This window comes from Alternaria infectoria (assembly GCF_024043175.1).
Source record: "Alternaria infectoria strain BMP 0036 chromosome Unknown scaffold_2, whole genome shotgun sequence".
Lineage (NCBI taxonomy): Eukaryota > Fungi > Ascomycota > Dothideomycetes > Pleosporales > Pleosporaceae > Alternaria > Alternaria infectoria.
This window is the reverse complement of record NW_026250691.1, coordinates 1,261,153-1,274,515: the sequence shown is the minus strand read 5'-3', so window position 1 is coordinate 1,274,515 and position 13,363 is coordinate 1,261,153. Positions and strand designations below refer to the sequence as shown.

The 13,363-nt window shown below is 51.5% G+C and overlaps 6 protein-coding genes across 6 annotated transcripts; 3 read left to right on the top strand and 3 right to left on the bottom strand.

Annotated features, from left to right (window-relative positions):
- Positions 1 to 731: 731 nt before the first annotated feature.
- Positions 732 to 2,532, bottom strand: J4E92_001873 (uncharacterized protein; the record flags this gene model as incomplete). Its single annotated transcript, XM_051493282.1, has 8 exons — positions 732 to 929; positions 982 to 1,167; positions 1,221 to 1,434; positions 1,482 to 1,717; positions 1,767 to 2,045; positions 2,098 to 2,122; positions 2,177 to 2,258; positions 2,316 to 2,532. 8 exons carry the CDS (start codon positions 2,530 to 2,532, stop codon positions 732 to 734), a joined length of 1,437 nt encoding a protein of 478 aa, XP_051356513.1.
- Positions 2,533 to 2,859: 327 nt separating this feature from the next.
- On the top strand, positions 2,860 to 3,357 carry ALTA12 (60S acidic ribosomal protein P1; the record flags this gene model as incomplete). Its single annotated transcript, XM_051493281.1, has 4 exons — positions 2,860 to 2,928; positions 2,984 to 3,061; positions 3,114 to 3,255; positions 3,311 to 3,357. 4 exons carry the CDS (start codon positions 2,860 to 2,862, stop codon positions 3,355 to 3,357), a joined length of 336 nt encoding a protein of 111 aa, XP_051356512.1.
- Positions 3,358 to 4,345: 988 nt separating this feature from the next.
- On the top strand, positions 4,346 to 5,136 carry J4E92_001871 (uncharacterized protein; the record flags this gene model as incomplete). The annotated part of the gene is made up of 3 exons (XM_051493280.1): positions 4,346 to 4,359; positions 4,412 to 4,590; positions 4,640 to 5,136. The coding sequence occupies 3 exons, from the start codon at positions 4,346 to 4,348 to the stop codon at positions 5,134 to 5,136; spliced, it is 690 nt and encodes a 229-aa protein (XP_051356511.1).
- Positions 5,137 to 5,346: 210 nt separating this feature from the next.
- J4E92_001870 (uncharacterized protein) lies at positions 5,347 to 6,787 on the bottom strand (the record flags this gene model as incomplete). Its single annotated transcript, XM_051493279.1, has 8 exons — positions 5,347 to 5,474; positions 5,523 to 5,634; positions 5,688 to 5,833; positions 5,886 to 6,071; positions 6,120 to 6,338; positions 6,395 to 6,468; positions 6,517 to 6,551; positions 6,611 to 6,787. 8 exons carry the CDS (start codon positions 6,785 to 6,787, stop codon positions 5,347 to 5,349), a joined length of 1,077 nt encoding a protein of 358 aa, XP_051356510.1.
- A 1,074-nt stretch (positions 6,788 to 7,861) lies between these two features.
- J4E92_001869 (uncharacterized protein) lies at positions 7,862 to 8,349 on the bottom strand (the record flags this gene model as incomplete). Its single annotated transcript, XM_051493278.1, has 2 exons — positions 7,862 to 8,179; positions 8,233 to 8,349. 2 exons carry the CDS (start codon positions 8,347 to 8,349, stop codon positions 7,862 to 7,864), a joined length of 435 nt encoding a protein of 144 aa, XP_051356509.1.
- An 816-nt stretch (positions 8,350 to 9,165) lies between these two features.
- J4E92_001868 (uncharacterized protein) lies at positions 9,166 to 10,732 on the top strand (the record flags this gene model as incomplete). The annotated part of the gene is made up of 2 exons (XM_051493277.1): positions 9,166 to 10,518; positions 10,688 to 10,732. 2 exons carry the CDS (start codon positions 9,166 to 9,168, stop codon positions 10,730 to 10,732), a joined length of 1,398 nt encoding a protein of 465 aa, XP_051356508.1.
- Positions 10,733 to 13,363: the final 2,631 nt, after the last annotated feature.

Here is a 13,363-nt window from a genome sequence, read left to right as displayed (position 1 = left end):
TTGATCCTAGGAATAGAAGAAAACAAGAAGCACATAGAGCAGACCTCGCTTTATCATTACACTTAGTACGTAGTTCTTTGTTTTGAGCTGCTGTATTATCGCGCTACCACCTCCTCTGGACATGTAGCATGCGTACGCATGTGCGGGTATCGGCAGTTGTAGCAGGTCGATGGCCTTACATTTGATCAAAGTGTCTATTAGAGGTGGTTCGAAGTACCCAAAATCTGACTCATGCTAGCAATTGGCCAATCGTAGACACGGACGGTAACAGCAAGGTCACACAAGCCATCATATTCGGATTGGGAAGCATGTTCAATCACTCGACCCAGGAACAAAACGTAGGATGGATGCGGGATACTCGACGTCAAATCATCACGTATCGAGCTTTGAGAGACATTGCTACAGGCGAAGAGCTTTGTAAGAGGAAGAGCCGAAGCTGATAGCCAAAGACGCTGATAATTGCAGGCATATCGTACGGAAGCCACCTAACCTTCAAGGATGCAGATGTTCCACCACCAACGCCACCAGAAGACGAAATTGAACAGCTTCGAATGATTGACCCATATTAAGTAATAGTTAGAAGTACAGAAAGTACAAGAGTTCTACGCGTGTTTGCCACAAGAGAGAGAATCGCCGGAATAAGACAGGTCAGAAGAGATGTGGGTAGCCAGTTTGGGAGCGATCGTCTTACGCCGAGATGTACAGCGCCAATATGAGAGAGAGAGGATACATCAGGTGCTAAGGGGCTCGGGCTTTTCGGTCGATGGCGTGACATCAGCGGAGCTGTTGTTGTCTTCGGCATCGTTTCTCAGGTCGTAGGCGAGCTCGAAGCATTCCTCCAGAAGTTGTGTTACGCGTCCTTGTCCATCGGGTATCTCTTCGCCAACCATGAACTTGCCGTCTACCCGCATGTTGTCAATTGAGTTCAGCTATATATGAGTCAGTAGACGTATCGATATATTCATGGGGTGGTGCACCAACCTTCATACTGTATGGGTACAGCTCTCTTGGTGAGGATACACCTCCCAGCTTCTTGACTTCGAGTAAGCATTTCCGAAGTGTGGTCAGCTGGTTGTATATTGGCAGTAATGCCTCTGACACAGGCTCTGAAGTTAAGAGCAGCTGGTAGATGAGAGCGTAGCTCTTCCTGAGAAGATAGAGTAGTGTCTACATCACGTTAGTCCGTGGGCGTATAGACAATCACGTCTGTGAGAACATACCCTTTGCTCGTAGATCTCAGATGGACGTCCAAGTGCATCAACGAAATTACCGTCAACGCGTGCCTCGTCTATGCGGTCAAGCTGGCGCTGGAAATCCCATAGATCAGTCTCACGAAGGGACCATGCCTGTGTCAGAGTGAGCTTCTCGAGTTTGTTCCGGATAGCAAGAAGTTTGTCGTAGGTGTCTTTGAAAGCGGGCGATATGCGTCCTTGCCTGCTCAGGTGTTAGTCCGGATCGTAAGATTAGCGGGATGCACCAACTTTTGCTTGATCAACGTGACCCAGAGCAAATTACGGCGCAGCAGCGTGCCGATGAGAGTCTTGGCGTCTGGTGCGGCCTCGGGGTGTTCGGTGGCTAGTTGCATCTTGTCGACCATCTCGGCCAGCTTCTCTTCAGTGGTTCCCTCCGTCTCATACGCGCGAATTCCGTGTTCTTTCAGCTCTTCGTCGAGTTTGTTGAGCTCCTCTGAGTACTCCTCAACCTCTTCAAGTGGGAACTACAGTTCCGGTCAGTACACGGTAACGGCCTATTCGGAGTTTGCTGACCTTCGATCTTGCATTGCAACCGCAAAGGGATCTTAATATCGACACAAGCTTCTCCCACTTCGGTGTCAGTTCGGGTGTCAGTCCGGACAGGTTCAGCTTCAGTTCTGCTAGTGTCTCTTCGCAAACTTTGATACGAGCATCGAGGAGAGTCAGCAGATGAGGGCTGTGACCTTCCTGCCCCCTTTCAACATAACGCCGGCAGTCTTGCAGGTTCTTGTCCAGGGCTTCCAGATCCTTTTGCGAGTAGAAGGTGGCTTCTTTGAGATGGTCCAAGAGGCGCTGTGAGTTGTCAGACATTGACGTGCACATGACCTCCCACATGTATAAATACCTTGATTGTCGATATGTATGAGTAGCTGGAACACTGTCAGTAACTTCGTATACAGCACATGACACCGCCAAATACTAACACTGCTGGTGGTTCGTGGTTCTTTCCGACGGTCAGATATGCAAGTGATATGAGCTGAAAGCAATCATCGAGCATGTAATCGACTATGCGACCAAGTCAGCATCAACAAGCCACATTGGGCAGGTGGCAACGTGACATACCTTTGTTCTGCTCCAGACGCTTAGTTTCCCGTATCTCGTTGAGAATTATGACCTGCTCGATGACTTGGTCGTACAGCTTCAAGACATCTTGGCTCTTGACATAGGTGGACCGATCACGCTTCAGTAGTTCCAGCTCTGTCCGTATGGACTGCAGCTTGTCGAGGATGGGCTGCTCCTTCGGATCCAGCGGAATCCGTGGGAGTGGGGAGTCGGTCATTGTGTGCTGCAGACGCTGATCGGCGCTGGTTGGGGAATCTTTCGGTGGGGTTGAGGCTAATCCGAACGGTGGTGAAAGCTGGAACTCTGCAATATGCGAACTTGGAAGTAGCCGGTCGGGAAGCCAAGATGCAGCTTGATAGCGGGGAAAGTGCCCGGACGTCACCGAGGGGCAAGTTGCCCTCACCGAACGCGCTAACGCCGGATGCAGCTAGACGTCGCTAAGCGAAAGCCACGATTAGCGCCGTCCACACCATCAATTCAATTCACCAGCGCCGACACTCTCAACATCTCGACTCACGACAGTATCACGATCACATCCGTCGCAATGTCTACCTCCGAGCTCGCCACCTCTTACGCCGCTCTCATCCTCGCTGATGACGGTGTCGACATCACTGTACGACTCCCGAGGTGCAATTCGCAATCGCGGACACAATGGCTAATTTGAACAGGCCGACAAGCTCCAATCTATCATCAAGGCCGCAAAGATCGAGGAGGTCGAGCCCATCTGGACAACTCTGTTCGCCAAGGTGCGCATACACGGACACGCTGGAGCAGAACACGGAATTGATATGTGAATAGGCTCTTGAGGGCAAGGATGTCAAGGACCTGCTCCTGAACGTCGGTTCAGGCGGCGGTGCTGCCCCCGCTGCTGGAGGCGCTGCCCCTGCCGCTGGCGACGCTGCCGGTGCCGAGCCAGCTGCCGAGGAGAAGAAGGAGGAGGGTACGTCTACCAAACATCCCTCGCCGAGCATAGAACGGAGACTAACACACAACAGAGAAGGAGGAGTCAGACGACGACATGGGCTTCGGTCTCTTCGACTAAGCGTCTCGTTTCCCTTCCTTTCTTCGACATTTGCCTTTATCGGGGTTGCAAAACGGATTCATCAGCGGGCATATTCCCATTGCTGGGGTGGGACAGTCACGACTATTCGGTGACACGACTTGCATACGGGCCCTCCCGGAAGAACAACGACGGCGTCATGAGATATGTTAGGTCGGCAGGTCAATGAATACTTCGAAAAGTGCAAAGAACGGGTACACGTCGTGATGTTTCGGAGCGGTAGTTCGGTCGGCATACCAGCCACTGTGATGTTCCGTGTGTGGCTATGAAAGGAAGTTGATATAAGTGATACATCGACATCATTGCAATCCCTAATCATGCGCTAGCGTTCCTCGATCGGATAGCGTAAGTCCGGAAATCACCCTTTCATATGACCTCTTACCTCAACATATTATGACCCAAAGCCAGTGTCTTCGCCCATCTCTACCACGAAGGAAACACATGAAGTACTTACCGCAGCCACGTTCCAGGCTAATGCGGATAGTTCAACTTGGTAGCAGTAACTACCTAACCAACGGTACTTGAACCATTTTCGACTTTCCCCATTCCAACCCCACACCGTCTACACAGCATAGTTCACCAGAGTATCGCGTGCCTTTGTTGGCGCGTCTTTGTTGTCACGAGCACAGCACTTATAGTTCATTGTTGAGACATCGTAGATGTAGTTGAAAGCTTCCAAGGTTATACCAGATAGATCCGGTTACGAGGTCGGAAAAAGATACTACGCTCGTAATCACAGGTCATCACGGTGACGGTGGGTCTTCAAGTGAGAGAAGGCAAGCTAGACGGCCTGGACCAAGACCAAATTACCACTCTCACCAACAAGTCAGCTTCTTTGATTACTTCGCCTGTCATCTTCCTTCTCCTACCGCAACTACAATCCTAGAAACTCACATACAACGACACAAAAGTGAGCCCAAGGATAACTCAGAAATACGGACACACGGCGCCAACGGAGAACATCGCAAGAATGAAGCGTCCAAGGTATGTTAAAAGAGTGCTCGGTCAAGAAGTCTGTGGGTTGATCATGCACTAGTGAGGCTGCTCAAGAGCCCGTCTTCGTCATCGTCGAAGTAGGCGACACCAAAACCAGATATCACGTTCATCGCTCACTACTCGTCGAACACTCCGAGTACTTCAAGAAGGCCCTGAATGGTCCCTGGAAAGAGGCGCAGGATGGTGTCGTTACACTGGAAGACGTTGAGTGCAGCACGTGTGAGTGAAAAACATTTGGGAGTGTGTCACTTAGCTAACGAGGTGATAGTTAGCATCTTCGTCGATTGGGTGTACTCGCAGAGTCTTCCAAAGAAGGGCTCCGAGTGGTGCGACGAGGAGAACGACATGAGGCTAGCTAATGCACAACTTGCACGTACCAAAGCTCTCGTTTTTGGCGATCGAATGCTGTCTCCACTGTTCTACAGAATGGTTCGCGACAGCTTGATCGACCACCTTATTGAGCAGACTGCATACTACGAGGCTGTGAGCTATGGCTTCGCTCATCTTCCCAAGGATCACGCAATCCTCGATCTCTTTGTGGAGTCGCATTGCCGGGTTTTTGGGGATTCAAGTGACACTGCTGGAAATGGCGAACTCGAACTTCGAGCCAGTCTGCCACACGATTTCCTCATGCGCGTCATCCTTCGTTACAGTCAAATCGCTCAGTCAGTGCTACCTGACGACGATATTGAGCCGTGTGATTATCACGGTCATGCGGATGAAGAGGAGAAGAAGCAGTGCCAGGCAGAGGTAGATGAGGACTGAACGAGATCTTTAAGAAGTTCACAGGGGATATTGAGAAATCCTTCAAGGTCAGGCGCACAATATGCGTGTCATGTTTAGGACTATGCTCGTAGTGGCATACTCAGATCTAGGATAATCTACATATCCACTTGCGTACAAGCAAAATATGCACCTACTCCATGCCCTTATGCAGATACAAGTGAAACCTCAAATATGGAAATGTCGAATTAGCTATAGGTCGTTGGCACGAAGCAGCTCCTCGTCGTAAGACATGCCGTTGATGCGCTTCTTGGTGAATTCGAATGCAGTAAAGAAAATGGCGTTGACTATGCAGGAACGAGACATGGAGACACCGAGGCCTTGATTGGGTCAGTAGAAGTCTTGCAAATTTGGGGAGGTGTGCTCACCTCGATACATCCGGCGACTAAAGAAATGAATCTTTGGGCGCGTGGCCTTGTCTTTGCCTCCAACGAGGCAATTTCGCTGGTAGATACTCTTTGCCGTGTCGATCGGGAAAATCTGCAATACCTATTAGTACATGATTCAAGACCCCATAGGAAGCGAAAGCTTACGCAGGCCCAGCTAACCAGTCCACACAGTCCACCAGCCACGACTACAGCCAGTGGATGTGTAGGTGAAGTACCTCGCGCGTTGGCTAGAACCTGTTTCACACTCTCATATGTCACAAAGTAAATGCCGGTGCCGATAGAATCTCTTACTGTCTCCTGTTAGCGCTTGCATGTCTTTGCAGCGATCTGCGGCTCGCTCACGTAGATGCAAATGGAAGCCAGAATACAGTCCTGTCCAACCCCGATGTTTGACCAGATTTTGTGCCGTCTTCCAGGTTCCCAAGTTCTGGTAGCTCTTGCGGACCGCTTCGTTCTTGCCGCCGCCATCGTTGCGCTCGGCCATCAATACGGAAATTTGGGCGCTCAATTTCGTCAATTCGAAGGGGCCTGACTGAATTAGCTAGCGAAGCATAAACGGCAGTAGGTCTGTCGTACATGCGATTACCGTGATAGCGGCACCCGCATTGACACCTGCCAGCCCGAAGCATGCAATTGTCGAAAACGTAGGCCACGCATCTCGGGTATTTGCGATAACAAGCGGGGAGCTTCCGGTAGTCTGGTAAATCCAATTGTCGAGCGCGTACTTGGATCGTTGGTATATGGAGAAGGACACGGTGCGGACGAGGGTTATGCTTGCGAGAGGAGACCAGACACCTATGACGCGTACATTAGCGGGTGCTGGCCATGCAGCTGTGAGCGGTGAGGCATACCACGGTAAAAGCCATGGAAGCCTTCAGTCTTGTAGGTATGGCGAACGCAGTCGGCGAAGGAGTTGAACTTGTAGCTATGGCGTGTTAGCCGTGTCTTGCGTGATGCTGGGGGGCTGGCGTACGCTTGCAGGCGGGTCTTGACCGAGTCGAGAGGATACTAGAAGCTATCAGCACTGGCGAAATCAACGACGCCGTATCCGATAGGGATGTACATACAGCCGCAAATGTAGAGAGCAGACTGCTGGAGCTCGCAGCGACCTCGGTGCGGTACTTCTTGGTCCATCGCTTGGCCTGCTCACTGCGCAGGACGGCTCTTGAAACCTCGGTCAGATCTCTGGGTCTATTTGGAATGTCCTGTTGTACATTTGGCCTCCCCTCGTCCTGCTTAGGCATACTGGCTATCGCTAGCTGTGGAAGACGGTGCAGTCTTCCTACGGCAATCGCGATCGGGCCAGCAGCCGGGCAAGCTCCATGAAGACCGCGGCGTCGTCAAGCTGGATGGAGGGAACGTGGGTGCGCGATTGGTGTCGAGTGCGGAGGTTGGTGGTGGAGAGGAAGGTCGGGCGACAATGGCTAGTGTTGGCGAGAGTGTATAGATGCGGAGCGCGGTCATGGAATGGTGGGGTTAACCTCACGCTTTGTGCAGCTCGCATCCCCGAAACAGTCTAACGGCCACGGAAGGATGAAGCCATTGGCCGCAGGCGAACGATCGACGCAACGACCTGCACATGTACCTATCTATAATATCCCTCATCCAGCGCCCGGCAATCGATCCCCAACTTGACACCAACACATGACTTTGCTGTTGAATCGCGCCTGCCATCACTCAACCAAATCTCGTGGCATGGCACGCGTTTGAAAGCTACCACAGCTGAATGCGGGGTTCGCTCCAGGGCTCACATGTGAAGCTTAACACATCCATGTCTATAGCTCTGGCAAATCACAGTTTATCATTACGGCAGCTAGCGTTTTCGAGCGCATATGTTTCGCTGTGAATATATATACCATGTCATGCTGTGTTACTTCGGCGCGTTCAATTTGCTATGGTTAAGCTTTCGCTGCCCGTGATCAAACAGACTGCGTACCTAGATAGAGGTGAATCTGCTCCGGGCGCGTGTGACAAGACACTACCGGCCGCGGACCGTGTTGTTAGATCGACTTAAGTTCTGCTGTACCCAAGCTTACCTCCCTGCTGGTGTTGGACAATGCTGAACAAACCGGTGAACGCCTTAGCCGCTAAACGTGCTCGCGTGCAGCTTCATTAGCAGCATGGTGCAATTCTGGCCTCTTCACAGCAACGAACCTGATGATAATATTTCTTTGTTCAACGATCCTTGAGGTTCGTAGACACATAGGTTGAGGTGTTAATGTGTCTTTCTATAGTTTTTGTTCTTGGTCATAAAATCAAGGCCTACTGAACGACCCTCGTACGTTGCTACCATCAGGGCTTTGCCTGACCGTCGGGGATCAGTCCTTCTTTCCCATGATCTTCCTCAGTTCAGCGTCGTTCTCGGACCTCTCTACTGGCGCTTTCTGGTTCTCCTCGACCTTCTGTTGTTTCTTCTTACGAATGTCTCCCATAAGAGCTTCGCTGAACGTCCCTCTATCATCGTCCAGCCTGTCCATCTGACCATGTCGCCTCATGCTCTCCTTGTGCCAGCTGATTTGCCCACCGTCTGCCTCTCGATGTTTCTTCGCGTTGAGCTTCGCCGCGCGTATCGACGTCCGGGCATATACGAAGAGAAGGCCAGCCATGGTAAGGGCCGCTAAGGGTGCCATGACGGTCTGGGACGTGTTAGCCGATGTGGGGATTACAAATCTGGACAGAAGCCTCTTACACGGCCATTGATGATGCCTCCGCCTCGTGAAAGACGCGCTCGCGCATTGGCCGACGTTGGCTTGGAGGTTTCGCTCATGCCATCGGCCGCCTTCGGCATGGAAAGCCTACCACCCATGACGAGGGTAGTTGATTTAGGTAGAAGTGGGTGTGAAGGCTTTCAGCTAAGAGTGCGACACTCGGCAATGTCGCAAGGTCCGTGGTGGGGATGGTCTGATCTCTTTGGGTAACTGTCGATGCTTCAGGAGTCAGGATTCAGGATCCGAGAAAGTTTGAACCACTCTCATAGGCTGGCATGGTTTCCTGCCAACATCTGTCGAGCTTCAGTTGACTTGACCGACCTGAAGTTGCGTGGAGTCGTGTGTCGCAGGTGGGCTGGCCTGGAAGCGATGATCCAAGTAGCTATTGGAAGCGGTCTAGCGCATGCACCTCCGGGATGTCCGCACGCGTAAGGCCGAGATCGCGTCACCGCCGGCTGCTCCCATAATCGCAAAATCTTAAATCGCAGCATTACCAAGCGACACACATCGGTCGCTGAGATAGCATTGCGTGATAGTTGCAGACATTGTCTTGTTCGTCCCCGGTCTGGAACTTCTAGCCTGCACAGAAAGCAGCCATACCGCATACCTAGGTACTGCACCTGCGTGGTTGGATTACTTAAGTCGTCCAATCCAGCCTCTGAATGCAGTAGTAGCTTTGGAATCTAATTATTCTGACGTACTCCATAAGTATCCGCCCTCGGCCGCGCTGCATCTTAATGCAAAGAACAGCTACCTTTAGACTGCGAGCTCTCTCGACGAGTCTCCGTACCATTACCCCTCCATCTACAGGACAAACTTCTCTCCTCCGAACGCACTTCCGCCCTTCACAAACCGCAGTGGCATCCGCACGCTTATCAAACCTCTCGTCTCACTTCTCCACCTCGAGCATCACCATGTCGTCGCAACCCAAGGAGTGCGATTACCTAGTAATCGGAATTGGCAGCGGTGGTATTGCCTCTGGACGACGAGCCGCCAAACACGGCGCAAAAGTCATTGCGATCGAATCTTCACGATACGGAGGTACCTGCGTAAACGTCGGTTGTGTGCCGAAGAAGGTTACTTGGAACGCAGCAGCGATTGCCGAGACCTTCAAGGATGCGTCCGCATACGGTTTCAAGGTTGGCGGGGTACCGGAGTTCGACTGGCCATACTTCAAGAAGAAGCGAGACGACTACGTCAAGCGGCTGAACGGCATCTACGAGAACAACCTGAACAAGGACGAGATTGAGCACTTCAGAGGACGCGCGAAGTTTGTGGCCAAGGACGAAGTCGAGGTTGCGGTTCATGATGGAGGCTCCCAGCGCATCAAGGCGAAGCACATCCTCATCGCGACCGGTGGACGACCGAAGCTACCCGATATTCCTGGCAAGGAACTCTGCATCAGCAGCGACGGCTTCTTCGATCTCGAGAAGCAGCCCAAGAGCATTGCAACGAGTGGCGCTGGATACATCGGTGTCGAGATGACTGGCATGCTTCACGCACTCGGCTCGAAAACACACTTCTTCATCCGCGGCGACAAGCTCCTCCGAACCTTCGACCCCATGATCCAAGATACCGTAACTCAAGAGTACGAGCGTCAGGGCATCAACCTCTACAAGGGTACACAGATTACAAAGGTTGAGGATATTGGCAACGGCATGAAGCGCGTCACCTACCAGAACAACGAGACAAAGAATGAGTCGACCGTTGAAGTCGAAGAAGTTCTCTTCGCAACTGGACGTGACCCCGAAATTGAAGATCTCAAGATCAAGGACTTCGGCATCAAGCTCAACGACAAGAACCACATCGTGACCGACGAGTACCAAAACACCTCTATCCCCAACATCTACGCCATCGGTGACGTATGTGATCGCGGTTTCGAACTCACCCCCGTCGCCATCGCCGCTGGAAGACGCCTCTCCGACCGCCTATTCAACAACCAGCCCAAGGCACACCTCGAATACGAGAACATTCCCTCTGTCGTCTTTGCCCACCCAGAGATCGGCTCTATCGGTCTAACGGAGCCCGAGGCCCGCGAGAAGTACGGCGACAAGATCAAAATTTACAAGACCGAATTCAAGGCCATGTACTTCGCTATGATGGACCCCGATGAGAAGCAGCCCACAGCTTACAAGATCATCTGCGCGGGCGAAAACGAGAAGGTCGTCGGTCTGCATATCTTGGGACAGGGAAGCAGCGAGATCCTGCAAGGGTTCGGTGTGGCGATCAGGATGGGTGCCACGAAGAAGGACTTTGACAACTGTGTGGTAAGTAATCACCCAACCTTCCATTCCCGTTTCGTCGTGCATCCGTGCATGCATAAGCGGCAATGCATCGGCTGTCGACTGCTGCAGCTGCCACGTTTGCGGGGGAAAGGAACGGCATTGTGCAATCGGCGTTTGAGAACATGGATGCTAACATGTGCTTCTCCCGCAGGCTATCCACCCCGTGTCGGCCGAAGAACTCGTCACCATGACTTAGACCGGTTGGCGTCTTGCATAGTCGTCCGACGCATGATATTGTATAGATTAGAGGGGATAGCTTATACTGGCAAAGATCAGAGGAGTCGAAACAATCATCTAGCTAATTACACACTCGCACTTCCAACGCATTGTCCCCCGAACCTGCTTCGCGTGACGAACTTGTATCTCACCACTGTGCCACACCGATGCAGTACAATATGACGAATCAAAAATCGCAACCACACCTCCTCGGAGATCAATACCAACATGCACCAGACCTTCTGACCCCTCTGACATGAGTCCCTGCAGCCCCAAGACCTTGGAGAGAGCTTGTTCCCCCGCCATCACAGGTCGTACCCGTCACCAACTGCCAAAGGGTCCTATCATCAAACCGAAACTAATGCACACGCGATACGCTATACGTGAATCCGGGGTCTTAGCGAGCGACCGTGCAAAAAGGGTCTACTGCACGCCGATGGCACATTGTAGCCGGTGGCTTTTGCAACGGGCAAATTGGTCAAATGCCCGTTGCACGGTGAGCATACAGGGTGAGGATTGACTCGAGCAGCTCCTCGTCTCGTGGTGTGTGTGTGTGTGCACATGGGCGATTGCTACGTGTACAACACATGTGCGCGTACCTGAGTCTTGTTCGTGCGTGAGCAAGATACTGTACAAAGGGTTGACGTTCGTAGCGTGATTTTACCCGAAGCGTGGCATGGAAAGGGATGATCATAGTCGATCTTCATATCGATTCTGCGACCCTGGTAAGTGGACGATACGCTTCATATGAACGTGTGGTATAGGTCAGGCCATCGCTTTCTAGAGTTGTTCTAGTCGGCGGCGTTCCTGGGTGTCGGGAGCGATACATGCTTAGACGTATAACTACGACGTACGTCTCATCCATCACACCTCAACGTCGCAATCTACAGCGACAAGGGTTGTAACGTAATTAATGTGAAGCAGCGACTAGCTAGTTAGGTGAGTAGTTGGCAGACTGGCAGCTTTCATTGCGTGGCTGGCGCTCGTTACCGTCGCTAGCGATTGCACCTGGGCAGTTTCACCCCTGCCCACAGCTGCAACGTCGGCGTAATGTACCGCGATAGCACCGAGCTGCCGTAAGCTCTCGCTCAGCCAGTTCTATGCCACTGCTTCATCAGAAACACGCAGGTCGCTAGAGCAGAGTTCGGTTAAGGCCTTATAGACCTGCTTGAAGCTCTCGTATCTTGGAGAGCAAGTCTTTTTAACGTCTTACGGACATTTGCACAATCCATAATAGTAGCAGATTTCTGTAGTTTTCCGTCTACTAGGCATATGTAAGCTGAATGACGTACCTATGCAAAGCCAAGTAGGGTATTCTCGCTCTCTTCACAAGTTTGTATCTAATAAGTCGGTCCTACAATGTCCGCGAGGTTCCGAGCCAAGTGAGAACGAGGTGACCTATCTATATATCTCAAGCTCTAGTCCATCTAGAAGTACCTCAGTGTTTTCATCCAATATCTACGAACGCAAATCATATCAACAAAATTCGTTTACCTTAACAACACTTTCTAAGATGCAGTTCTTCAGTTTTCTACTCGTAACTGCCATTACGGCTGCATCGGTCAATGCAGGGTGCTGCAATTTTGGAGGGAGTAATGGATGCGCAGATACTCCTAGTCGGTCCAATTGTGAACAGGCTGGCGGGTCATTCAGGGATTCTGCTTGCACTTCTCAATGCTAAACGTGAGTAGCCCAGCATTTGCCAGCATTCAAGATCTAACAGGCTTAAAAGGCGACCTTCAAGCAAGCTGAGCAAGTCACCCTGAAAGTGGTTTACAACATGCCAGTTTATTGTTACAGTCTACACAGAGGCGACGCAATCGAAAGTACGACCAGGACCGTGAGCCGATGACTAGATAAGTTCCATCACGCCCAGCATGAACACCAAGGGGGGCTTCCTGTTGTATTATATAGTTCCAGTACTCACAATGGAATCTGAAACTCCCAATAACCCACCCATTTCATCCTCGCTCAGTCTTTTTCTATACAATTGCAAGCATTCCAGTGTATAGAGACTATCTTGTATCGTGTTGTGTGTTGTAACGATTCAACCTCGCAGCTCACCAAGCAGCCTACCATAGCCGAGATCCAAACAAGATCCAAACAAGATCCGTATCGGCAGGTACAAGTAAAAGCCACCTCCCATAGTTGTTCAGTACATCTTTTACATCCTTTCCTACAAGGCCTATGGGTGTCTATTCGAATCAAGGCTCGTTTGTTGTCCCACGCACTCTCATATGCCTCTGAGTGATACTACTGCCGATACTGGTTCCGACTATTCTTGCCTGCGCCGTTCCACCCCTGTTCTCAGGTTGGCGGCGTAAAGGATGTTGCAGCTGTGAGCAGGGGTAAAAATGCAATCGCTAGCGACTTGATCATGCGAGTTTGCCAATTCTCATCACAAGCTCATTTCCCACTTCATTTGCCGCTCAGCCCTGGCAGCCCTGCATTGACAGCAAAGGACCAACGGGTCCTCCCCGCCTTCGCTTGGAGCTTTTCGCGGGGTGGCTTCCCATCCATCATCTAGCATGCTGTCCGAATCTTCACCGTGCATTACCACCGGCACCATCGGACCCACATTTGTAACCTATCGCAACTGAGCTACTAGTTA